Here is a 27482-nt window from a genome sequence, read left to right as displayed (position 1 = left end):
GTTAAAATTAATGCATAAGCTAAAATGTGCTAATGTTAGCCTATATACTGGCAGTAGAATGTGGAGCAAGAGGACCATGTTGTTTTCATTTTACGTGCTCCATTCAGTATACTAAACATGTCTAATTAATGAGAAAATTAGCTAATAGCTAACTTTAGGTAAAAGTGCTAGTACACTAGTTAAAAGCAGTGAAATGCTAATGTTTGTGCTAATGTTATTTCTCAGGATGTTTCTCAATATGCTGAGAAATAAATAACATAAAAAAGGCTAATATTATTGCACCGCCATAGGCGGTGCACTAACGTGAGAGGAATATGCAGACTTTTATTTTGAAACTTTAAGTAAGCTTCATTTTAACTACCACACCAATTTAATGTGTAACAGTAGTTTGTTTAAACCTGTCACATAAAGCCCAAAGAGCAATTACCTGATGTAAAAAATGTCAAGGCTTTTATTTTAAAATTTTCAGTAAGCTTAATTTCAAATAGCCACACTAATCCAATGTGTACCTGTGGTTTAGTTAACCCAGCTATATAATGCCCCATACAGCAGTAGATCTAAATGCCAGCTCATCCCTAATGTGTGCTATTTGAGAGTTCCGCCATGTTGTAGTTCTGACCTTCAGTCATTGTAGTTCTACAGAGCCGCTCACCTATCGTGTGAGTGAGACACAAAGAGAGAAACAGAATTCTAAGTGTTCTAAGCAGGCCGAAAATCTCCTTCCTGTTCAGGATCTGTAAGAGTGATCCGAAAACTGTTTGAAGCATATAGTCAAGGAGGATGAAATGCTAATGTTTGTGCTAATGTTAGTGAACTGCCTGTTCATTAACATGAACTGCGCATGTTAATGAACTGTTAACATGCGCAGTTCAGTAAGCTTCATTTTAATGACCTCATTAATTCAATTTGTAACAGTGGTTTGGTTAAACCAATCATGTAATGCCCAAAAGACCAATTGCTTGATGTAAAAAAGGTCAAGGCTTTTATTTTGAAATGTTCAGTTAGCGTCTTTTTAAATGGCCACACTAATCCAGTCTGTAATAGTGATAATAGGGATATTTAATCACCAATAGAACAATTGCAGGATGTGAAAATGATCAAGACTTTTATTTTGAAAATTTTATTAAGCTTCATTCTAAATGGCCACACTAATCCAATGTTTAACAGTGGTTGTTTTAAACCACTTATATACTAGCCCTCTGCTATAACTGAATGTTTGCCATATTTACAGAGATAGCCATGTGGCCTGTGTTCTGTTGCCATGGTAATTAGGCCACAGGGTGCCAGCTGTGAGACAGACACAGAGGGGGAGACAATTCTATCTGTTTGAGCCAGCCAGTTTCACTAAAAAAAGCAGTCCGAACAATTCCTTCCCATTCAGGAACCGTGATCCCTATTCAAAAACCGTTTGAAGCATATGAGAGCATATAATAGCTCCCTTCCCAGGAATAAACCGCACGTTTTGATATAATTTTTGTGGGTCGGCATGCAGCGGTACAAGCCACATTAACGGTAATGGAGGAAGATGTTATAATAATAAACAGACATTCTATTGGGTGTAGAACAATAGGTGCCTGCCATGCAATGCATGGAGGCAGTGATTGACTTGCTTCGCTTATGCTTCACAAGTCAATCACTGCTCTCCCTATGCATTGCTATGGCATGCCCCTAACTAGAAAATTCATGCAGAAATTTTAAAGGGCCATGCCAAAGTGTGCCCATCGGCTTTGACCCAGCTATATGATGCTAAAAATTTGCATTAATGCTAATGAAAGCTGCAATGTAGTCAATAACCTGTGGAGAGGCAGAAGCATGTTGACTAAGCTGTACTTGTACCATTCATTAAGTTAAAATTAATGCATAAGCTAAAATTAGCCAATATGCTAATGTTAGCCTAAATGCTGGCAGTAGCATGTGGAGCAACACAACCATGTTGTTTTAATTTTATTTGCTCCATTCAGTATACTAAACATGTCTGATTAATGAGAAAATGAGCAAATAGCTAACTTTAGGTAAAAGGATAGTGCTAATGCACTGCTTTGCGTTCCTCACCTGTATATGGTGCACTTGAGCTAATATCCTGAGAAAAATACAGGTAAAAAAGCTACATATTATTGCACCGCCAATGGCGGTGCACTGACGTGAGAATATTATGCAGGATTTTATTTTGAAATTTTCAGTAAGTTTCATTTTAAACACCACACTAATTCAATGTGCAACTGTGGTTTCTTTAAACCAGTCCCATACAGCCCAAAAGAGCAATTACTTGATGTGAAAAATGTCAAGGCTTTTATTTTGAAATTTTTAGTAAGCTTCATTTTAAATAGCCACATTTATCCAACGTGTAACAGTCCAGCTATATAATGCCCAAAACAGCAAGTAGATCTAAATGCCAGCTCAGCCCTAATGTGTGGGATCTGAGAGTTCCACCATGTTGTAGTTCTGACCTTCAGTCATTGTAGTTCTAAAGAGCAGCTCAACTATCATGTGAGTGAGACACAGGGAGAAATTGAATTCTAACTGTTAAAAGCAGTTAATTTTTCTGAACAAAGCAGTCCGAACATCTCCTTCCTGTTCAGGATCTGTAAGAGTGATCCGAAAATTGTTTGAAGCATATAGTCAAGGGGGGTGAAAAGCTAATGTTTGTGATTGTGCCGCACATTTTGATACCACTTTTGTGGTTGGGCACGCAGCAGTACGAGCCGCATTAACGGTAACGGAAGAATAATAAATTATATTTATAATAATAATAAAGAGACATTCTATTGGGTGTAGAACAATAGGTGCCTGCCATGCAATGACTGACTGACTTGCGAAGCAGTGACTGACTTGCGAATGTATTCAATAACCTATGGAGAGGCAGAAGCATGTTCACTAAGCTGTACTCGTACCATTTAGTATGTTGCATGAGCTTAAATGAGCCAAAATGCTAATAATAGCATGAATGCTGTCAGTAGCATGTGGAGCATTACTAGCATGTTGTTTGCCTTACTTACTCCATTCCGTATATAAAACATTGGTAATAAGCAAGAAAAGCGTTCTGATGCTCAACATTGGCATCAATGCTAAGCTGAGCTAAATTGTAGTCAGAAACATGTTGATGAAGCTGTATTTGGACCATTAATTTTGTTAAAATTAATGCATAAGGTGAAATTAGCCAAAATGCTAATGTTAGCATGATTGCTATCAGTATCATGTTTGGCATCACTAGCATATTGTCTGTCATTACTTACTCCATTCACTATACAAAATGTTGCTAATAAGTAAGAAAAGTGTTCTTTTCTTACTTATTAGCATATTAGCATTTAATATTAGCTTAAATGCTAAGCTGTGCTAAATTGTAGTCCAAAAATACTAACGCTCTGGCTGTCAAAAGTCAGTTCTATAACCTGTGATAAAAAGCTAATATTATCGCCCAGCCTATAGTGATGCAGTGGCTCACTCAGTTTGAGTGGCCTATTACAAGTCAGTATTACACATAATGATGGGTTTTATGCTGTTCATCCCCAACGTCCAATGACTGAAGCTCTTGCTGACCAGTGCTAATGCACGGCCTTTCTGTGCCAGGCAGAGCACCAGTGTTGCGCAGATCAGCTCATTAGTTCAGATGTGGGTGCATGAATAGACATTTGTGTGTGCACGCGCACACACACACACATCAGTGTGCCACTCTGCAGCACGTCTCAGCAGGTGAAAGAAATCTGACCCAATCAGCAGCACCCTCAACTCAGGTTATATAAGGAATTCACAAACCACTTTACTGGTTTTGCAACAGAGCTGAGGAAAGCAAACACAGCCTCCAAAGCAGCATTTCATGGGAAAGGACTTATAAGGACTACCGGTAAGCCACTAACTGGGCTCAATTGAATGTAATTTGACTGTAGTTTCACATTTGAGAAAAGGAATGCATAATTTATTGAAGTAAAAGTTTACACTGCTAGTTTTTATAGTTTGGTTCCACTAAATGGTTGTTAAGATATCTAATGTAAAAAACTTAAGTCCTAAGAAAAAGAAGAAAAAAGGTCATTCTAAAATGTTTGGATTTGTTTGATTCAAATTCAACCAGGCATGGAATTTAATAATTTAATACTTGAATTTATGGTTAAAATTGTAAAATAAATGCATGTTCAAGGTTAAAAATGGAATTAGTTGAGATAAATTATTAACTTTGAACTAAATGTCTAAAATGTATGTTAAAATATTTTGTATGTGTGTTGTAGGTTTTTCACCTGTTCATTGATTCTCACTCATTGGTGAAATAAAAAAGATTGAGTGAATTCCTGAAGTCTCCAAGTCCTCCTTTTCAAGTGTAGGAAGCCATGAAATTATAGGACACTTGACAACTAGTCAACGGCAGTGAAATGCTAATGTTTGTGCTAATGTTAAATGACCACACTAATCCAATGTGAAACAGTAGTTTGGTTAAAACAGTCATGTAAATCCCAACAGACCAATTGCTTGATGTAAAATGGTCAAGGCTTTCATTTTGAAATTTTCATTAAGCATCATTTTAATTGGCCACACTAATCCAGTGTGTAACAGTGGTTTGGTCACACTAGTTATATAATGACGAATAGAGCAATTGCATGATGTAAAAATCGTCAAGGCTTTTATTTTGAAAATTTTATTAAGCTTCATCTTAAATGGCCACACTGATCCAATGTGTAACAGTGGTTGGGTTAAACCTAGCACTCTGCATTAACTGGGTGTTCGCCATAGTTAGAACTACAGAGATGGCCATGTGTTTGTAGTCTGAATCAGCAGCTGTGGCCTGTGTTCTGTTGCTATGGCAATTAATCCTCTCTGCCAACTGCTAGCTGTGAGAGAGACAGACAAGGGGAAGACATATCTGTTTGAGCCAGCCAGTTTCACTAAAAAAAGCTGTCTGAACATCTCCTTCCCATTCTGGAACCGTGATACGTATTCGAAAACCGTTTGAAGCATATGAGAGGGCTATTTATCAGGGTTTCCCCCAGAAAACTTGCTAAGCCCGGTGGTCGGGGCGTCGAGGCTGTCCACCGTGTTTTTGTATTAAAAGATGTTAAGTTGACAGGAAATGTAAAAGTATTGCTGTGTAATTATATGTTACGGGAAAAGATCTCCAGTGAAATGCTATTTAAACCCACAACTAGTCTAAAAACAACAAATTTGCACTTCTGTTTAATCCAAATTAAGTCAGCGGCTCCATCAGGCCCCCAATGGCTTCAGGGCCCCCATAAACGCTAATATTTTAAAACAGACCACAGACACTCATGTTTATTGAGATGATCAATACTGTTAAATTTTATTCAATTGTTTAGGCATACATAAATAAGATTTTAAATTGTTTAACATTTAACTGCAAGATTTTAAGGAGCTGGCAAGTTTACTTTGTAAAACTTCAAAGAACAATATTCATAGTTTGATTGTTTTGTTACCATAGCAACAATGTGATGCTGTGAGTTTAATCTTTGAATTTACAAATACAAATTGGCAAACTGCGATTATAACTTATTGCTTTTTAGGCTGGCCAATTAGACTACTCCCCCTGTCCTAGATTTCACTAAATCTAACATGGAAGCCGTTAGAGGTGCTGATGTTTTTAGCAACAAAAGGGGCCCCCAAGTCAGATTCTGCTCAAGGCCTCATATAGCCTTGGACCAGCTCTGCATCCCCTGCACTATGCAGAGATGCGCAACAAACGGGAGATTTAATTCAATGCTGCTAATGTGGCTTCAGTAGCTCTTCCATTTCGTGTCTGTTGAGCTTTTAATATGCGTCACAGAAACTATTCTGGTTGGTCGAGTTTATGGGACGAGTTTCTCAGATCTCTATGCGACCCGCATATTAACTCTAAGTAGACAACGCATTTGATATGGTTTGATGCATCGTGTAACAGGAAAAATACTAAAAATAATAATAAAATAATATAAAATCAGAGTGATGCGTGACTCCGAGGAGAGCGCAAAAGCTCCTTACGAGGACTTAACCTGCATGATGAGGTTAGCGTTGCTCGTTATCCACAAACGCTCTGGGAAACCGGGACCACAGACATAAACTTTACAGGGAAGACAGACGCCGCATATAATTGCTGGTTCACAAAATAACTCATTCTCACCACTCGCTCAATGCGCACCTCTGAATTCGCTACTACAAGTTATTCCTGTGGTTCACATGGAGCTGCGCAACCAGAGCTAAAGCGGTGGGTTTCAAACTCTTACCTAGAGTTCTCCAAAGGATCATAATTCCTCACAGTAAGTTGACGTAAATATCCATCCAGGTCAACCTGTGTCTAGTTTGAGTGAAAGGAGGCGCGCTGAGGTAAAGCAGCGGCAGCGCGCGCGAGTCAAAGCGCAGAGGCGCTAGTTGAGTAATTGTTCCGTGCGCTGTCAGCTTTAAATGCATAAACTACAAACCTATCTATTATAAACCTGTCCTTTAGGAATAAATCTGCTCTGCTAGTGAAATGCTAAGAGCAAAAGAGACGCTTGCAACCCGGCTTTAAAGAAAAAAAAAAACGTTTTTTGGGGGGGGGGGATTTCCCTAGAAACGTAAGCAAGCAACGCTTAGCCTGGTGGCGGGGCTAGTAAAGCATGGCGGGTCGCCAGGCTTACAAAACACTGGGGGAAATCCTGTATTTATCATCTCCAATAGTCCCACGATTCATACCTCTACCTCACTCACAGTAATAACAGCGATGAAAGAAAAATGGTGTGCGCTGAGCTCTGAAATTGTTCAAAAATATATAGAAAACACTTGATGAGAGCGTCAGATTACCCTGTCCCATGACTTTGCTCTAAAGCACCTTGAAAGAAAAAAGTAAGCCCTAGGGAAATTTTGAAAACATTTTACGGGAGCAGGCATGCATATCAATGTCATGACTGACTTTAATACTGATAGAGCGATACCTGTAGGTGTGGCGGCGATTTACAAATTATTTTGGGGTCAGAAATCCACTCTTTCTCTGACTCTAGCGGAGCGGCAGTTGGTTTCAGTTACACTTAAATTTTTTGAAAAATCAAAAACTTTGGGTCGCTTGGAGACAAGTTGTGGACAAACCATAATTGGTATTGATGTACCATCTTCACTTTATAAGAGATCATGGACGTATATACAAACTGAAATATGAATGGCATTTCTACGTCAATCTATGACAACACAAAAATTCCTCAAAAATAGGGCATTTTAAGTTTATTTTTCCTCGCTCCATTGACTTTAATGGGATTTTGGGGTGTCATTTTTCACAAATTACGTCGCCATGGTAACTCCGAATCCCAATAAAAATAATAGCTCCCTTCTCGAGATCGAGCCACGTGTTTTGATACCACTTTTGTGGGGGTGCACGCAGCAGTATGATGACGATGGTGGTGACGGAATAAAAATAAATGAATAAAGAAACGTTCTATTAGGTGTAGAACATTAGGTGCCTGCCATGCACTACATGGGAGGCAGTCGCTGCCTTGCTTTGCAGGAGGTCACTGCTCTTCCCTATGTAGTGCTATGGGCAGGCCCCAATAAAGAGACATTCTATTAGGTGAAGAACAATAGGTGCCTCCATGCATTCCTATGGGCAGGTCCCAAATATAGAGACATTCTATTTGGTGTAGAACAATAGGTGCCTGCCATGCAGGCACCCCGGCACTACGCAGAGATGTGCAACAAACGGGAGATTTAATTCAATGCTGCTAATGTGGCTTCAGAAGCTCTTCCATTTTCGTCTGTTGAGTTTTTAATATGCGTCACAGAAACTATTCTGGTTTCTGCAAAGCAAGTCAGTCACTGCCTCCATGCATTGCTATGGGCAGTGCGCAACAAACGGGAGATTTAATTCAATGCTGCTAATGTGGCTTCAGTAGCTCTTCCATTTCGTGTCTGTTGAGCTTTTAATATGCGTCACAGAAACTATTCTGGTTGGTCGAGTTTATGGACGAGTTTCTCAGATCTCTATGCGACCCGCATATTAACTCTAAGTAGACAACGCATTTGATATGGTTTGATGCATCGTGTAACAGGAAAAATACTAAAAATAATAATAAAATAATATAAAATCAGAGTGATGCGTGACTCCGAGGAGAGCGCAAAAGCTCCTTACGAGGACTTAACCTGCATGATGAGGTTAGCGTTGCTCGTTATCCACAAACGCTCTGGGAAACCGGGACCACAGACATAAACTTTACAGGGAAGACAGACGCCGCATATAATTGCTGGTTCACAAAATAACTCATTCTCACCACTCGCTCAATGCGCACCTCTGAATTCGCTACTACAAGTTATTCCTGTGGTTCACATGGAGCTGCGCAACCAGAGCTAAAGCGGTGGGTTCAAACTCTTACCTAGAGTTCTCCAAAGGATCATAATTCCTCACAGTAAGTTGACGTAAATATCCATCCAGGTCAACCTGTGTCTAGTTTGAGTGAAAGGAGGCGCGCTGAGGTAAAGCAGCGGCAGCGCGCGCGAGTCAAAGCGCAGAGGCGCTAGTTGAGTAATTGTTCCGTGCGCTGTCAGCTTTAAATGCATAAACTACAAACCTATCTATTATAAACCTGTCCTTTAGGAATAAATCTGCTCTGCTAGTGAAATGCTAAGAGCAAAAGAGACGCTTGCAACCCGGCTTTAAAGAAAAAAAAACGTTTTTGGGGGGGGGGGATTTCCCTAGAAACGTAAGCAAGCAACGCTTAGCCTGGTGGCGGGCTAGTAAAGCATGGCGGGTCGCCAGGCTTACAAAACACTGGGGAAATCCTGTATTTATCATCTCCAATAGTCCCACGATTCATACCTCTACCTCACTCACAGTAATAACGCGATGAAAGAAAAATGGTGTGCGCTGAGCTCTGAAATTGTTCAAAAATATATAGAAAACACTTGATGAGAGCGTCAGATTACCCTGTCCCATGACTTTGCTCTAAAGCACCTTGAAAGAAAAAGTAAGCCCTAGGGAAATTTTGAAAACATTTTACGGGAGCAGGCATGCATATCAATGTCATGACTGACTTTAATACTGATAGAGCGATACCTGTAGGTGTGGGCGGGCGATTTACAAATTATTTTGGGGTCAGAAATCCACTCTTTCTCTGACTCTAGCGGAGCGGCAGTTGGTTTCAGTTACCTTAATTTTTTGAAAATCAAAAACTTTGGGTCGCTTGGAGACAAGTTGTGGACAACATAATTGGTATTGATGTACCATCTTCCTTTATAAGAGATCATGGACGTATATACAAACTGAATATGAATGGCATTTCTACGTCAATCTATGACAACACAAAAATTCCTCAAAAATAGGGCATTTTAAGTTTATTTTTCCTCGCTCCATTGACTTTAATGGGATTTTGGGGTGTCATTTTTCACAAATTACGTCGCCATGGTAACTCGAATCCCAATAAAATAATGCTCCTTCTCGAGATCGAGCCACGTGTTTTGATACCACTTTTGTGGGGGTGCACGCAGCAGTATGATGACGATGGTGGTGACGGAATAAAAATAAATGAATAAAGAAACGTTCTATTAGGTGTAGAACATTAGGTGCCTGCCATGCACTACATGGGAGGCAGTCGCTGCCTTGCTTTGCAGGAGGTCACTGCTCTTCCCTATGTAGTGCTATGGCAGGCCCCAATAAGAGACATTCTATTAGGTGAAGAACAATAGGTGCCTCCATGCATTCCTATGGGCAGGTCCCAAATATAGAGACATTCTATTTGGTGATGAACAATAGGTGCCTGCCATGCAGGCACCCCGGCACTACGCAGAGATGTGCAACAAACGGGAGATTTAATTCAATGCTGCTAATGTGGCTTCAGAAGCTCTTCCATTTTCGTCTGTTGAGTTTTTAATATGCGTCACAGAAACTATTCTGGTTTCTGCAAAGCAAGTCAGTCACTGCCTCCATGCATTGCTATGGGCAGGCCCCAAATATATAGATATTCTATTGGGTGTAGAAAAATAGGTGCCTGCCATGCAATGCGTGGAGGCACCTCTCCTTATGCATTGCTATGGGCAGGCCCCAAATATATAGATATTCTATTGGGTGTAGAAAAATAGGTGCCTGCCATGCAATGCGTGGAGGCACCTCTCCCTATGCATTGCTATGGGCAGGCCCCAACTAGAAAATTCCTGAAGAAATTTAACCGGGGCCTGCCAAAGTGTACCCGTCAGATTTTTAATAAAGCGTTCTGATGCTAAAAATTAGCAATAATGCTAAAAAAGCTGCGATGTAGTCAATATCCAGTGGGGAGTCAGAAACATGTTCAGTAAGCTGTACTTGTACCATTCAGTATGTTGCATGAGCTAAAATTAGCCGAAATGCTAATAATAGCATGAATGCAATGAGTAGCATATGGAGTATCACTAGCATGTTGTTTGTCATTACTTACTCCAGTCAGCATATGAAATATTGCTATTAAGTAAGAAAAGCATTCTGATGCTCAACATTAGCATCAATGCTAAGCTGAGCTAAACTGTAGTCAAAAACCTGTGGAGTCGGAAACATTTTGACTAAGCTGTACTTGCACCATTTATTTTGTTAAAATTAATGCATAAAGTGAAATTAGCCAAAATGCTAATGTTAGCCATGATTGCTGTCAGGCATCACTAGCAAGTTGTCTGTCATTGATTCAGTCCATTCAGTATACTAAACATGGCTAATAAGTAAGAAAATTGGCTAAAAGCTTATTTTAGGTGAAATGCACAAGTAGTTCTCAATACCAGCTAAGTCCTCCTCTATAGTAACTGACAGTTCCGTCATGTTGTAGTTCTGACATGCTGCTCATGCCTCTCTTTTAACTTAGTCTTGGCCATAGATAGAACTACAGTTATGGCGCATTTGTAGTCCAAACCAGCAGCTCTGCCTTTCTCTGTATTCTGTTGCTATAGCGATTAATCCTCAGCCAACTGCCGTGTGTGGGAGACAGAAAGGTGGAGAAAGATTTCTATCATTATGAGACACCCAGTCAGTTTTTATGAAAAAAGCAGTCCGAACAACTGCTTCCCGCTCAGGATCCGTAAGGCCGATCCAAAAACTGTTTGAAGTGTATGAGAGGGCTATTTGTCGTCTCCAATAGTTCCGCGATTCATATCTGTAGGTCATTCACAGAAAAAGCAGCAATGAGAGAAAGATGGTGTGCCATGAGCTCTGAAATATTTCAGAAAAAAAAGTCTGAAAATGAATGGATGAGAGCCTGACTTTACCCTGGCACATGATTTTGCTCTGAAGCACCTTGACAGGAAACCGTCAGCCCTGGTGAAATTTTGAAAACATTTTACGGGAGCAAGTATGTGTATCAATGTCATGACCGACTTTCATACCAAGAGAGCAATTTTTGCAGCCATGAGAGCAATTTAAAAATTATTTTGGGATCAAAAAGCCACTCCGTTTCTCACTCTAACAGACCGGCAGTTGGTGTCAGTTACACTCGGCAGTTGGAAATTTCGCTCTTTTTTCGCTTTTTACATTGCCATCATAACTCCGATCCCCTAAAAAAAAAGTAGCCAGATGCCGAGATTGAGCTGCACGTTTTGATACCTTTTTTGTGGGTGGGCACTCAGCGGTATGAGCCGCATTAAAGATGACGGAAGAATAATAAATAAAGATATAAATAAATAAAGAGACATTCTATTGGGTGTAGAACAATAGGTGCCTGCCATGCATTACGGGCATTACAGTAAAATGTTATTTATACACATAGAAAGTCAATAAACTAGAATCAAAAGGCAATTTATTTCACTTAATTATATTCACTTAGTAAATAAAGTAAAAGGCAAATCAGAATGTCTCACAAACTATATATCCAAAGATCAGTCAGCAACTTGACTTAGAAATTTGATTGGAACCTTTTGGGCAAAACAGATACTGTAAGAACCACCCAGAGATCATTTTTATGGATTAAAGACTCGAACTGTGCAGAGTGAGACAATAAAAATACACGGACTCAGCTCCCAACAGTTAATGTAGCATAGCTCACTTAAACTTTAGCTCCCACTAACAGAAACATATCAGGAGGGCAGAGAATCAAATTACTAGACATATAAAAGGTAATCTGAAATCATTTACAATTACTCCATGTCTCATTATAATCGGAGGGCAAAGCCTGCAGGTTTAGCTTCTACTTACTTCAGAGGGCAGACCACCGGGACCCTCCATCTTGCTTCTGGGTTTGCCTGGCTATTTTTCCGGCCAGCGAACCATTTCGCCACCCAGTGGTCCTTTTTCAGACCACTTAGTCTCCTGTACCACTCAAAAATGCACAATATGTCTATAAATAATTTTAGGATAATATAAGGAAGTGCTGAGATATACTGTTTTCCACTGAACTAACGTGTTTGCTACTTCGGCACAAGCACAGAAACGTTCAAAGAATAAAAACACTAGACTCGGTGCAAAACTCAGATGACCCAGCTTTTACTAGCATGTAAACGCACCATCTACACACAAATCTGGGAGCTTCCCCGAAGCGCGACATGAGTCTCAAAAATATTGTGCACTCGTAACCGGAACTGTGTACATGCAGTTTTGTGTGTGTACCAGGGGATTTGTGTCTACTTTTTCAACATTTGTAGGAAAAGATTTATTTTATTTTTAAGGTTTACAAATCCAGTATTACATGCACACAGATATTTTTACACACACAGATACTTTTATGCACGCACACATCTTTTTACACACGCACAAATCTTTTTACACACACACAGATATTTTGAGACTACTTTCACTCCATATGTTTTCCTGCCAAGGTAACCATGACGAAAGTTTGGACTGAGTTCCTGATCGTTCATCCGAGTAGTTTTACTGCCAACAAACCTTCAGCAGTTTTCCGGACAAATCAGATCTAGCACCTGGGCAGAAAGTTTGTGTCTTTTAATGTGGCATTCCATTCAAATCCATCCCTAGCAAGCTGGGTCCATACTTTATCGGTCTATATGTCATAGAATCTGTCATCAGTCCAACAGCTGTCTGTCTCCGAGTCCATCCCACGTTCCACATCTCCAAGGCAAAGCCTGTCCTTACCTCGCAAACTGTTTGGTATCCTGAGAGTGTCACTGCATTTGGGCCCGAAATATTCCAAAAACTATGGTATAGAGCAGTGTTTCTCAACCTTTTTCGGGCCAGTGCCCCCCCAGCCTTTATCCAGGTCCCTCACCGCCCCCCACCAAAAAATTTGTAGGCTACTTTGCACTGATAATTATTTTATTATTAATGTTACTATCATTATTGTAGATGTTTTGAATCGGCGGACCGATTATGTTTTCCCGTACACTTCAGCGCGCCTTACGCTCCTTCACCTCGCGCATATAACGGGGTAAATGTAGCGAGTTTTGCCCTAAACGTATCGGCGTCTGGAGGAGGGGGTCTGGGGGAGGCGAGCGTATGTTTCTACGCTCCTTCGTGGGGGGCGCCGATTTATGTTTTCGCATCCACCTGAATAATGTGTAGTTGCGCCAATGCCCATGGCACTTCAACAATATTATTTTACCTTTTATCTGAAATGGTGTCTGTTTATTCTTGCCATTCTGTCTTCTGTATTAATTATTGCTCGAAAGGTCTTGCCATACCAGTTTATTCCTCCGTATTTACTTTAGTTTCTTAGTTTATTCTTGCATTTTGTTCTACATTCATTTCCATTTAGTTTCATATGATTAGTTTTATCCTCTCTTGGTTTATTGCTGTGTCCACTTTAGTTTCTTTCCTGTTGCTAGATTTATTTTATCGTTTATTGACCATCAGTAATCTTCACTCATCACCTGCTGCGCCTCCTAATCGTCATGATGTGTTTCACATCATGTGTTGATTTTTCACTGTTCAGCGTCGGATTCTCTGTTTTTATGCCATAATTCACATCTAGTTTGTCGCTCCGTTTTGCCCGCTTCTCATGTTTCAGAATTTTGCGCGATGTGCGCGCCGTTTTTTTTTTTTCTTTAACTCCCTAAGGTGCAGGGCGGTTGGGAAACATATCGATGGGGGGAAAGGCAGACTGACATGAACCTTTTAAAACAACGGAAACAATTTCGGTATTCTGATTATTGAAATTTAAAAGTGCTGTGGTACCGTTGTTCTATCACACCCGTTTCATACCGGACCACTTACAGCACCGGTGTTAACGCTATGAAATGAACGCTCTCTATCAGTGGTATCACCCATGGAGGGATTTCTTTATTTCTTTATTTAAATGGGTTAATTTTTCAGAGGGATACAAAGTGAGGGTATCGTGATTTTAGTAATTACATGTTTATGAAGCGGGCAGCTTTCAAACGGAAATAAAACACTTTTTAATATAAATTGCTGCTTTGACATGATCACAGAACTGCCAAAACATATGTAGCCTACATAAATACCAGACAAAGTGAATCACAGCAGCGTCATCAGCCGGTGTAACGCTGAACTGATGCGGAGCCATGAAGCTACAAACTCTGAATAGAAGAAAAAGAAGAAGAAGAAGAAGAGCTGCCATCGATACAGTTGCAGCCAAGCATGATTTAATGTTACACAATACAGTTTTACCAAGTTGCTCAAAGTCTAAACTGGTATTGTTGTGGATTTAAGGTGTAAAGTTTACCTTCGACCAAACGCCCCCCAAAGGCACACCAGCGCCGCCCTTTTGTAAAAATGTCCGTCAGCGCCCCCTGGCGTCCTCTGAACGCCCCCTAGGGGGCGGTACCACCCACGTTGAGAACCGCTAGTTTAGAGGTTAAGAATTTCTTGTATAAAACCAACTGAGTATAGAGATTTCATAAAGGACTTATTGAATTTCACTTATAGAGATGGAGATGTGAGAATAATTTTAAAAAATGATAGTTTCAATTTCTTTATAATTTGTTTTTGGTTGGTGCTGGTGGCCTTATTCTATTTTTCTTCAAGCAGTTAAACAAAAAGGGGGCAGAAAGAAGGGGGAAGACTACACCACACGATGCCCCTAGTTTAAAGATTTTATGGGGGGGAGGTTAACTGGTATCATAGGTTCAAAGTTTTTATCCTGAAAAAGCATTGAATCCCAGGGAAAAAAGAACATCATTACACATGAAAGCGTGAATATTACATAATATTTTGGGTTGGGTTTTTTTCTTGTTTTTTTTTCTTGTGGATATTAGGGTTAGTAGCTTTTTATTATTGTCACAAATCTGTTTTTACTACTAAGGACTGCATTGCAAAGTGAGCTGTTATTACGAGAAGTGAAACCAAACATACTCAGATTTACACTGAAAATAATAGACACCTTGAACTATTGCCAGTTTAAAAGATTTTGCAAACATATCACTTCTATTAAGTTAGAAATCCTTGTGATTTGGTTTCAGAATAGGCTGTCCCAGAAACCAGTTAGGAAATATGGAAATATTTATCACTTTCAACAAAACGACATTAGGCTGCAGATCATTTACATGACAAACAACTTACTCATTCACACCAACGCAACCATCTGTCTCTGTATGGTTTAATAGGCTGCAGTAATATGTTGAAAGTCATTTTTTTTCAACATGACTTCAGAGTACTTTCACAGGAAACCAGCCAACCATGTGAATACATGACATGATCACTCACAGACAGCAACAGCTGAAGAACTCACCACTGGAGCAGTTGTAACCCCCCCAGCCTGGTTCACATCGACAGGTGTTGGGTGCCATACAACTGCCATGAACACAGCTGTCTTCACAGTGTGCTGTATAAGGAGGAAGCAAAAACAATGATGAATTCATTTGACTTTTAATTTTATGTGAATTAAATTCAGATTATCCATAGAGCTCTGTAAATCCACAATGCAATTTAGAAAACATCCAATATAAAATTGAAACCACGAGTTTCCATACAATGAATAAAAAGACATATACCTTTTTTCCTTAGTTTCTGAAGACATTAGACCTAACTTCCCCTGTTATAGGTTAGTTACAATTATCAAAAACATTTCCATTTACCAAATTTAAGCAGTGAGAAAAATATCAGAAGATGATGTGATGCCTTTGGAAACCACCCTTAGCTTAATTGACACATTTAAGTTCCACAGGTGGAAGCACACCTGTGGATGTATTTTAAGGCCACATCTGGTACACACAGCTTTCTTGTTTGACACAATTGGAAAGACAAAAGAAATAAACCAAAATATCCAGAAAATAATTGTGGAGGTGCACAAGTCTGGTTTATCCTTAGGAACAATTACCATATTCTTGAAGGTGCTGTGTTCATCTGTTCAAACTAGGAATGCAAAGAATTAATTATAGGTTAATTAATTCTTTGCATTTGTTGCAATTGTTAACCATTAATGTCTACTTAGATATTGTCTACTTAGACATTATTGGTTAACAATAACCAATAAATAATTTTGGCTGGATGGCAGCCAAAATTCAAAGGTGTTGAATTTATGAGGACTTGCTCTTAACGTTAAGACCAGTCCTAATATGGTGAAAAAGAATTATTTTACGTGTGTATGTTTCTGCATGTGCATACAGAGAAACGAGAGTAAAGGCAGTGGTGGGAGGGGATACAGGCACTCACGAGCACACATCTCTCCAATTTCAAAGAAGCCTGGGCAACACTGTGACTTTATCCTGTACATGATTTTCTCTCCTCTGCGATAAGCTGTCCGATACATCTCCCTGTAATCACAGAGTACAGAGGTCACTTGTTGAGGACATTTAGGTTATGGAAAAAGGTTTAACAAATTAAAAAAGCTTTAACAGATTATAAAACAGCTGATTATAAAAAAGTGAGCCACTCTGTCATCACACATATTAAGACTTATGAGAAGTTAAAATTGTACTTTGATAAAACACCATGTAAAAAATCTGTATTCTCTTAGATGTGTGCTAAGGTGTGTTCCTCACCTGTATGTGGTGCACTTGAACCATTTGAGGATGTCTGGACAGTTGGTGTAATAAATCTGATCAAAACGATGAGAATAAGACTCCGTCACCATCCTTGAGTAACTGAAACCATAGAAAGACAGAACAAAGACACTTAAAACTTACAAGCAAACTCAATATGTCTGTTGTGAGAAGTTTAAATTTCAAACTGCTCAGTGTGCCACTTCTATCTGACCACTGTTTTTCAAAGTAATGTGAGATAGGTCTGTGAGAATTGAAGTCTGTCCAAAAGAATTTGGTTGCAGGGCTTGCAACAAAACTCCCGCATGACTGTCTCATGAATAACCACACAACATGCTCTTTCTACAGTAATCACATTCAATCACTAATACCAGTGAGTTTCAAGCTCACCGGTGTTGGTGAGCTTGAAATTTACTATCTTTTTTATTTCTTACTCTGCATCTTCTCCTGTCCCCCATTTTTCAAAATATTCTATTATTTTGAAAATAGAGTTTCTTTAACTACTGTGAATGAACATATTTTTTGTTTCATGATAAAATCAGTTTAACTCAATTTTTATTTGTAAAGAAGGACCTTAAATCAGATAAAGGAGAGTCTATCAAAAGTATTTCTTGCAAGTTTTCTCAGCACTTGTCCCAGCCCTACACAGAAATGTCTGCAGAATTCTGATTCACCTCTCCCAGTGACTGCAGACGTTTGGATCATCCAGATTGAGGGAATATGTATTATAAGGGAGAGACCAGAAGACCACAGTTGAAAGGACCATCATATAGTACCCCGTCAACTCAGCCATCATAATAGGAGCTGCACCTTCAGTTGGAGAACGAGAAAAAAAAAATCAGTTAAATGTAGGAGCATTTAAAAGTTAGTGTTGTTTGAATTGGTGCATAAATGACCATAATGTTTTCTTACACCTTAAGCAAAAAAGTTAAATAATAAGTACATTTATTCTATTGTGAAAACATTTGAATTAACTACTTGGTGTGCTCAATAGTTAGTTTTAGGGTTAGGTTAGGTTAGTTTTACTTTAACTGCATCGTTAAACTTACCACTCAAATCTGCAGTTAATTTGATTTAACTGCAGACCCTGCAGTTAATTCAAACCCTAACCCTAACCCTTCAAATTAACTGCAGATTATCTTACATGCTTATCCCTTGTGAGGTTGTGAGGGGTCTGGTACCTAATTTCAGCTGTCAATGGGCGAAAGGCGGGGCACACCCTGGACAGGTTGCCAGTCCATTGCAGAGCATCAGCTTGTTTATATAACACCAATTCATAACAAATATCGTCTCAGGGAACTTACAAAAAAATTATTTCAATTCAGTCATACAAACATTTCAATTGCAATTGATCCTAGTTATCAAACAGTACAGTATTTATTCAAACTAGATTAAAAAGCTTTTTTCTATGGAAACCCAAGAGATTGCATTAAATGATGCATACTAAAAGTATGAAGGTTAAAAGAATATAAGGATGCAGTAAAAATACATGCATACAGCATAAAAATGCAACATTAAAAACAATCACTTGCACAATCAGTATACACAAACGAGGGTAATGGCGGTGGTGGGAGGGGGTATGTACACTCAGGAGCACGCAACTGTCACCTGTGTCACTCATTCGTGAATGGGTGAATGACTGTAGTGTGAATTATGGATTCATTATTGGACATATTTTCTATAGATATTGATCATTTATCTATTGTGCTACATATCACTATAGTTTTATCGCTATAGTTTTTATTAGAATATATTGTTAGATTCTAACAACAATATATATCACAATATACACATACATTAAAACAAAAGTACAGCTGGTATTATGTACAATAATTTCATTAAATTATTATTATGCAATTATTATTTAGGCAACCATTGAATCTCCCCTACCAAAACCACTACCATAGACACTCTCCACTCTCATCATGGACACACTAGCCAACAATAGAACCTACACAGTGGCGGTGGGGTGGACTAATATGTCATTTTATATATATATATATATATATATATATATATATATATATATAATCATAATCAGTCTGTCCAAGAATAACACCCCTCCTGGTGCCAATACCACAATACCACTCAACACTTCTTAACCCAGTTGGCACCAATAACTGATGTATCAATTATTGAGGACTAGATCAAACCAAATTTATTCTTTATCTCTATAAACACACAACTTGGCAACAGATTTTTATAATGTCTGTCTCTGTCCATCCATCAATCAACCCATCTTTTTACAATATATTTACAAGTTTATTCTTCCAGTTGTTAAAAATATTTTTCTTTCCAGGTTATTGAACTACAAGAATTGTGTGTAGATCCTCAACCTAAAGTCATATACAAGTAGGCAGTGCCAGAAAGCATGTAGATAGTCATCAGGTGAATCTTCTATGCAATGTCATTGTCGAGGAGTTTAAGTATCTTGGGATCTTGTTCACGAATGAGGGAAGAAGGGAGCGGGAGATCGACAGGCGGGTCTGCCGTGAAGCGGGTGCTGTACCAGTTCATCGTGGTGAAAAGAGAGCTGAGTCAAAAAGCGAAGCTCTCAATTTACCGGTCGATCTACGTTCCCACCCTCATCTATGGTCATGACCGAAAGAATGAGATCAAGGATACAAGCAGCCAAAATGAGTTTCCTCCGCAGGGTGTCTGGGCTCTCCCTTAGAGATAGGGTGAGAAGCTCGGTCATCCGGGAGGGACTCAGAGTAGAGCCGCTGCTCCTCCACGTCGAGAGGAGCCAGTTGAGGTGGCTTGGGTATCTGGTCAGGATGCCTCCTGGACGCCTCCCTGGTGAGGTGTTCCGGGCACGTCCCACCGGGAGTTGGCCCCTGGGAAGACCCAGGGGCCATGTTTCTCGGCTGGCCTAGGAACGCCTTGGGATTCCCCCAGAGGAGCTAGAAGAAGTGGCTGGGGAGAGGGAAGTCTGGGCCTCCCTTCTGAAGCTGCTGCCCCCACGACCCGATCCCGGATAAGCGGAAGAAGATGGATGGATGGATGGAAAATTCAGCAGGGAAACCGACCCAGTTGCTAGAAGAAATAAATTATTTTTCAAGATGTTTGTACCAAATTGTATTCTGAGGAAAATAATGCTTTTAATTAATAAAATAATGAAAATTAACTTTTTTAAACAATATCGATCTACCGCATTTGACAGATGAACAAATTGATATGCTTGAAGCTCCAAAAGAATGAACCAATGCAATACACCTTTTGCCAAACAATAAAGCACCAAGACCGGACTTTTTTCCAGCTGAATTTTATAAACATTTTTGGGATATGCTTAATCCAATATCTCAAATGAATACAAGAAATAAAAGAAAATGGTATTACTCCCCAAAATTTAAATACAGCTGCTATTACAATTCTTCTTAAACCTGGCAAAGAGCCTATGGTCACTTCTAGCTATTGTCCTCTCTCAGATAAGAAAATTATCACTAAGGCATTAACAATCACAATTGAGAAAGTCATCTCATCCTTCATTCATCCAGATCAAACTGGTTTCATTAAAAATAGACACTCCTCATATAATATACAGAGATTGTTGAACTTGATGGTTGGTTTTAACAAATAAACAAGACTCAGCCATTGTAAATTTGGATGCTGAAAAAGCGTTTAATAAAGTGAATTGATCATTTTTGTTTTCAATATTAAGAAGGTCTAGATTTGGAGATTCTTTTAGTAACTGGATTAAGTTATTCTATACATCATCAGCAGTGACTGTTACTACCAACAATATCATTTCAAAGAATTTCATCTTACAAGAGGCAGAAGGCAGGGTTGCCCACTTTCTCCATCCTTGTTTTCCATTTTCATTGAACCCATTGCAGCAGCAATTCGTCAAAAGTCTCATATTAAAGGTATTCCAATTAACGCAACAGAACATAATTTTTTTTATATGCTGACAATATCTTATTACTACTGCAGGATCCATATTCTTCAATGATTGAAACAATCAGAATGATTAATCAATTCTCAAAAATATCTAATTACTCAATAAATTAGAATAAATCTGCACTTCTTTAAATAATTTTAAATGGGATGAGACAATCCAAACTACACCAAGGTATTTTACATACCTTGGGATTAAATTATCTTCTAAATTGTTAGATTTGTTTAATCTTAATTTCATACCACTTCAATACATCAATACAAAACAATTTGAAACAATAGATAAATCTACCACTTTCTACTTGCAGGTAGAATAGCGACAATTAAAATGAAAATACTTCTCCAAATTAACTATCTATTTTCTGTAACCCATCCAACCAACTAAAGAATGGTTTACATCTTTAGATAGTATAATCTCCAAATTTTATTGGAAAAACAAGCTACCAACAATACAGTTATCAACTTTACAAAAGTCAAAACAATATGGAGGGCTATATGCACCAAATTTTTATTATTATTTAGCCAATCAGCTACACTACATAATTCACCCTTGTGCGTGCGAGGACTGAGGCAAATGATACAAGTGATAAGGGTGTGGGGTCGGCTGGACCGCATTAGTAAACACAAGGGTTAAGTGGACCCAAAACCACCAACACAATGATTTAAATGAATTCGAACAACCATTTTGTGGGAAAATGCAACTATCGGATTTACCGTTCATTAGACAACCGATTAAGAAACATGGTTGCATTAAATCACCAACTATTAAAGCTACTCTTTCAGTTTGGTGGAAATTCAATGATATCAACTCAAATTTTACCACCTCAAAATACACACCACTTTGGAACAATCCAGATCTTATGATAAATAGAAAAAAAAACTTTTTTTTTACCTCTAAAGGCATTACACATTTTGAACATATTTTTAGATGTAATAAATTCCTCTCATTTTCAGAATTAACTAAACAATATAAACTTAATGATACTCAATTTTTAGAATATCTTCAAAAAAAATTTCTTATGCAAAGTAAATCTGACCTGGAACAACTCATTATAGAACCTAATATACAAATTATTTAAAATTGCATCTAGAAAGAAAACTCAATTGATCTACAGAATGTTAAATAGGATTGATTCAACAATATCCATACCTACTTTAAAATCGCAAATACATCTGAATATAAACCCAGACTGTGAATCCTGGATTAAAATTTGCAATAATTTCTTGTATATGACAGCAACAAAAAAACGCTACGCTCCAGCTCATTCAATATAAAATACTTCACAGAATCCACTACCCAACTCAAAGAATGCATAAAATGGGTTTGGCTCAGACTGAATTGTGCAGAAATTGTTCACAAAATACCCCTGATACATACTTTCATGCTTTATGGTTATGCATACCTGGTCAACAATTACCGTACAAGAAATTACATTCCTTTCCAGTAGGTTTGGCTGTCTCATTCCATTATCACCTTCTCTTTGTTAATTGGGAGACACCACCAACTTCATTAATAATGTTCCAAATACTAAACAACTACTCATAGCTGTAACCATTGCTAAGAAAACAATTCTTATGAACTGGAAAACAAGGACCGCCATCAGTGTGACAAATTCAAAAAATTTACTCTTTGAAAACATTTCAATGGAAAATAAAATAGATTTTATATGATTCTCATTTTAAATAGCGTCATTTATGTATAATGATCATTGTCTTCGCCCTGCTTTGTTTTTCCTTCCGTTTCCTTTTTTCGGCATCCTTTCTCCATTCTCATTTCATGTAGTTCCTGTATGCAAGATAACAAATTCCACTCAGTAGAATTAATTTATCAATTCCATTAATTGATCCGTCATATGTATATAATTACCTGTTGTTCATAATTCATTGATGTGTTCTTATTATTGATGTGCAGTAAAATGCTAAGAAAGCAGTTGTGTAGGACTAAAGCAGACAAACAACTTTGTTTCCCTGATTTTTTTCTGTTAAAAAGTTATTGGTATTCTGTTAAAAGTTAAATGTTTGTTCAAACACTAAATATCTGGGTCACTATATCACAGACTAGCTCTGTGTCGATGATGACATTTATCGACAGTGTGTGCACTGATGAGGTAAAAATAAGTTTGTTCAAAGCTTACTGTACATCCTTGTATGCAGCTCCGTTGTGGTGTAAGTGTAAAAAAGCTAGCATGCAGAAGCTTAAGGTTGCTTATGACTCCCTGAGAATTCTGCAACTCAGGTTCAGTAGTTCAAGTGAGATGTTTTGTAATGCACATGTCAGAACATTCCAGGCACTCATGAGAAATGTGTAAGTTTGTAAGTTTATGTGTCATCCATAAACAGTCTTATAATGTTTTCACATCCTTCTGTCAGTGCACTAAGATACCAGTCAGCTCTGTGAAAACATTGGTATGCAAGTCTTTCATAAGATTTTATTTTTTATTTTATATGCGTTGTGTATTATGTCTTTGTGGACCATGAGTCTGTTGAATAAAGCAATCAGTTATTGCTAGTATTAATATTTTTGTTGCTGTTTTTGTTTTTGTTGGTTTGTTTGTTTGTGTTATGTTTGTTTTTTATTGCTCTACATACTGATAATGTCATTCATATTGCCATTTTCTCTTTTTCTTTTTTGTTAGTTCCATGATTTTATTTTCCTTTCATTAATGTAATGTATCACACCATATGTCTTCTATTTTGATATTAAATAAAGTAAAAAGAGAAAAGAAAAAATTAATAGTTATACACCAGACATGGAAAGCTGGGATGCATTCCATGCCATGATGGAAACTCCCAGGCACACGTACATTGTCGGCCCAAGGCATAAGCAAACTAAGCAGCCACTTATATGGAATCCAGATTTTTGCACAGCTTTTGGCTTTTAAAGACTATGGTCTTAAACATTTGATCAGGTGAAAAAATCATGTTTGAGTGTAAATGCAATTTTCAGAAAATTCCCTGCTCAAAAGTTCTTGTCTCTTGCACTGATTATTTCCTTTAACATTGTGAAGCTCTACTTAGAACCTTCTTCAGATCCAATAGTGCAAAATGCAAATTCTTGCAATTTTTGACTGGTCTTAAGATTTTGATCAGGAGTGTATATATATATATATATATTTGTCGTCTCCTTGCACACACACACACACACACACACACACACAGAGAGAGAGAGAGAGAGAGAGAGAGAGAGAGAGAGAGAGAGAGAGAGAGAGAGAGAGAGATAACGACTTCCAGATGGAGCAAGACGTCTGCAAGAGGAAACGCAGCGGTATTTATATCACTAACTTGAATATGAGAGCAAGGGAGAGAGTTGAACAAAACATCTTTGAGTCTGTATTTCCTCAAACAATATTTAAAGCACGTACTAATTTGTATTCTTAAGATTTTTTTCTTTCGCAATGTCACAATTGTTATTTTACAATTAGTCGTCATCGGTGTCTCCGCCTGTCTTGTCCTCGAGAGATTTCACATACAAGTACGTCCAAACTTGTGAGAGAAACTTAAAACTTACCGGAAACGTTTAAGTCTGGGCTTATTTATCCTTGAGCTTGTGTCAATGATCGCGATCTACCCAGCAGCCAAATAAAGACGATGCACATCAGCTCCAAGCCGCAGCCTGGAAGTTTGCAGCCCTGGAAGTTTGCAGCCCTGGAAGTTTGCAGCCCTGGAAGTTTGCAGCGCTGTTTTCAGACTCTGAGAGAATCTGAGAGAATCACTCGTGTGACGTCACGAAAGAGAAAGCTCAGGCTTTCTCTATCTTATCTTTCCCATATCTTCCAGTCTGTTGAGTTGAAATCTATGATTCAGTAATTAAAAAATTATTCAATACATGAACAACAAATTATTAATTCACAAGGATGATTCATTTGTCTGTCTTAAGGCCCACTTACATATAGATGAAGTTAGAAACGAAAAAAATATATGCATTTTTCTGTAATCCAAAAATGGCTTTGAACTGAAGCCCTAATTTCAATGTAGAAGCTAAATATATCTTTACCTAATTCAGTCAATGGGTGAGTCAATCATCACTGACATGTTCAGTCATACGAGTCAGTGGTGATGTCATATCCTGATGAAATCATATTATGAATATGATTTTATCCTATTTCCATTTATGTTTAGTCCAAGCGAAATTACCTTGTCGAACGGTGCTTCCTGTAAGAATATATAATTTCGTAAAGTGCACAAAAAATCTATTAAATAATGTAGGAATGCATACATTGAAACTTAAAGTAACTTTTATTTGATTATAATCTTATTTCATTCTGTTTTGCTTTTGATGTTTCAATAATGTGTGGAAAATACATACTCATTTTATTGTCATTGCACAAAGACATTGAAATTGGCAACAAAATGTCACCACCTTTCCACCGGAGCACACAGAAAAATCAATGTGCCTATAAATATATAAATAAATACGTATGTAATTTAGGATTTTCAAACAGTCTTAGAAGGGGGTATGTTGGTGTTGACCAATCTGATGGACAATGGGAGGTAACTAGTTCTTAGTCTAGCTGTTCTACAGCAGATTATGTGAAATCTCCTGCCAGATTCCAACCGGATGAACAGACCATGGAGAGGATGGGTGTAATCAGAGAGGATCTGGTTTGCTCTGGCTAAGCAGCATCTGTGTGCAATGCAGCATCTGGATAGGGGGGAGTGGTGGTCAGCAGGCTCTCAATGATTCCTCTGTAGAAGGTGGGAGGTGGGAAGGTAACCTTTATCATTTGTCACAGAAAGTGCAGGCGCTGCTGTGCTTTCTTCACCAGGGAAGTGATGTGAGGTGTCCAACCAAGGTTGTGTTATGTGCACCCCCAGGAACTTGGTGCTGCAGACGATCTTCATTCTCCACTGTTTTATTCAGGCTGTTTATGTACACTGCTCAAAAAAATAAAGGAAACACTTAAGTGTTCACTTAAGTGTTTAAGTGTTCCCTTTGTTTTTTGAGCAGTGTATATTTCTGTTAGGGACTGAGGCTCCCTGTGGTGGCGGTGGTGACCCCTGGTGGCAGTGTCAAAGACATCTTTTTTCTTGTATGCTATGTTTTTGTAGTTTTAGGGTGAGCCCTTTTTCTTCACAGCTTTCCCCACTGGTAAGCCTCAGTCTCTCTTGATATTAATATTTTTCTTTTACTTCAGCCAACTTTATGGTTAGGAACTGTACTAATAAACTCTTTTTTAACATCTTGTTTTAGAATATTGCAAATCAAAATAAGGAAATGTTTTTAAATGTTTGACTTGTCTGGCCTTCCCATAAATTTTTGTAGTACTTTTGAATTTTGTCTGATTGCAGTAGAAAGTAGCTGTGTGTAGGCCTGCCACCATAACAAATTTTGCTTAGCTATTGTCTCAAAATTATTGCGATAAACAATATTGTTTGAAGAACTTTTTACACCGATTTAATGGAAATTACATAATAATGCAAGCAATATCCTGCTAAAAATAGATACCCAGATAGCACAGAATGATTGAAACAACATTGAATCAATGTCAGCCAGAAACATTGAATCAACGTTGAACGCTGACATTGTGACATGTGGTTCTGCACGCATATTTTGGTTGATTTCATATTGAATGAAAGCTAAGGATTTATGTACATTTTTAGGTCTGATAGGTCTACATAACATACCACTAAAAGTTTCTTCACTGGTGTTACACACTATATTATTGGCAGATCATGGGTAAACTGTGTACAAAAGTTTAAAAATGACAACATAGGTTTGCTATAACATTTTATTTAAGAAAAGAGGGACAGAACTTTAAACATATTTGACTGCTTTTTGACTGTCAGAATAACAGTCTACTGTAACAGAGTCCATGAGGTTAAGCTTTGTACTGTATGAAACAGGGAAACGGTACTAGTTGTGGTAACCCCTCACTTTGATTCCTTGTGATGTCTTCCTCTCATTCTGGCGTGTAATGAAGCCACTTCTTGACAGTTTTACTGCAGTCCTCAAGAGTCAGCTTTTGGTCAAACTGCAGAACAACGGCTGAAAAACACAAAAATAAAAGTGAGGAAGGTGCCGGTTAGAAATATGATAAACATTTGAAAAGTTCTGAAAGACATGGAAAGATTAAACCGGTCTGAGAACAAATACAAACCTTATAGTTCCCCATGTACACAAACTGTTAACTTTTATCTTAATCTTTCATTAATATTTATCTTAATGTTTACTTGCACAACTACATTTACCTATGAAGCTGCAGTCTAGTGTAGGGTTTATGATGCTGGACTCATGTTAAAATGAGGGAATCAATATTTAAAATAAAGGCTGTTAATCAGAAAATCTAAAGATAAAACTCAGGGAGGATCAGGGTTTATTTAACACACCAGAGACAGATAAATAGAGCAAAAGGTGATTTATACTGTAGTTGGAAAAATTATTATTTATACAGAATAAACTTCCATCAAATAGCTGGTTTAATCTTTAATCAACTACAAATATTTCCAAATAAGTTGATTAAGTTCATTACAAAATGTCCACGTGCTGATAAAGATCCCGCACCAGTAATAATAGACCAGTTCAGTTTAACCAGTTACCAACCCAAGAATCAACAGACTGAATCAGTCATTAGCAGGTTTAGTTCAGTGTTTCACCTGCCTTACATGTTTTAAGTGTTTCCTTTCTGCCTCACCTGGATTTAATCTGTGGATGATTAACAATCTTCTGCACTTCTTGATGGCTGCAAACAGTCATGCAAATATATAACTCAGTTGTTCTGGAACAGAGGCACATTTAAGCACGTCCCTAAGAACATCATAATAAAAAATGAAAAACAATTGATTACTATCACAATTTAAAGCCTACC

General features: G+C 38.1%; 2 protein-coding genes and 1 long non-coding RNA gene across 12 annotated transcripts in view; 1 reads left to right on the top strand and 2 right to left on the bottom strand.

The window, feature by feature from the left end:
* Nucleotides 1-18325, bottom strand: part of LOC103473513 (multiple epidermal growth factor-like domains protein 10) — a 232232-nt gene extending 213907 nt beyond the window's left edge. For 4 of the 9 annotated variants that reach the window (XR_014090313.1, XM_081613846.1, XM_081613842.1 and 1 more), the window contains exons 1-4: nt 17454-18323; nt 16780-16881; nt 16451-16551; nt 15528-15620 (exon numbers count right to left, since the gene is read on the bottom strand). Coding sequence is in view for 7 of the 9 variants with exons in the window: in XM_081613846.1 (XP_081469972.1) it covers nt 15528-15620; nt 16451-16551; nt 16780-16881; nt 17454-17575 (418 nt within the window). In the remaining 2 variants the exon portion in view is untranslated. Of the gene's footprint in view, nt 1-15527; nt 15621-16450; nt 16552-16779; nt 16882-17453 lie in introns of all 9 variants that reach the window. The other 5 variants (XR_014090314.1, XM_081613844.1, XM_081613843.1 and 2 more) reach the window with 4 other exon arrangements.
* A 5501-nt stretch (nt 18326-23826) lies between these two features.
* Nucleotides 23827-27482, top strand: part of LOC103473512 (uncharacterized) — a 73989-nt gene continuing 70333 nt past the window's right edge. Inside the window, exon 1 of the long non-coding RNA XR_535029.2 lies at nt 23827-23941. This is a non-coding gene — a long non-coding RNA (uncharacterized LOC103473512). The remainder of the gene's footprint in view (nt 23942-27482) is intronic.
* Nucleotides 26392-27482, bottom strand: part of lmnb1 (lamin B1) — an 85040-nt gene continuing 83949 nt past the window's right edge. The window contains exons 8-9 of one of the 2 annotated variants that reach the window (XM_081613848.1): nt 27309-27356; nt 26392-26662 (exon numbers count right to left, since the gene is read on the bottom strand). In XM_081613848.1, the coding sequence (XP_081469974.1) occupies nt 27330-27356 (27 nt within the window). In that variant the 3' untranslated portion in view covers nt 26392-26662; nt 27309-27329. The remainder of the gene's footprint in view (nt 26663-27308; nt 27357-27482) is intronic. The other variant, XM_081613847.1, reaches the window with a different exon arrangement.

Source organism: Poecilia reticulata, chromosome 12, assembly GCF_904066995.2.
Source record: "Poecilia reticulata chromosome 12, P_reticulata-male-v2, whole genome shotgun sequence".
In the NCBI taxonomy this organism is placed as follows: domain Eukaryota; kingdom Metazoa; phylum Chordata; class Actinopteri; order Cyprinodontiformes; family Poeciliidae; genus Poecilia; species Poecilia reticulata.
The sequence above is the reverse complement of the archived record's forward strand: the minus strand, read 5'-3'. Positions and strand labels throughout refer to the sequence as shown.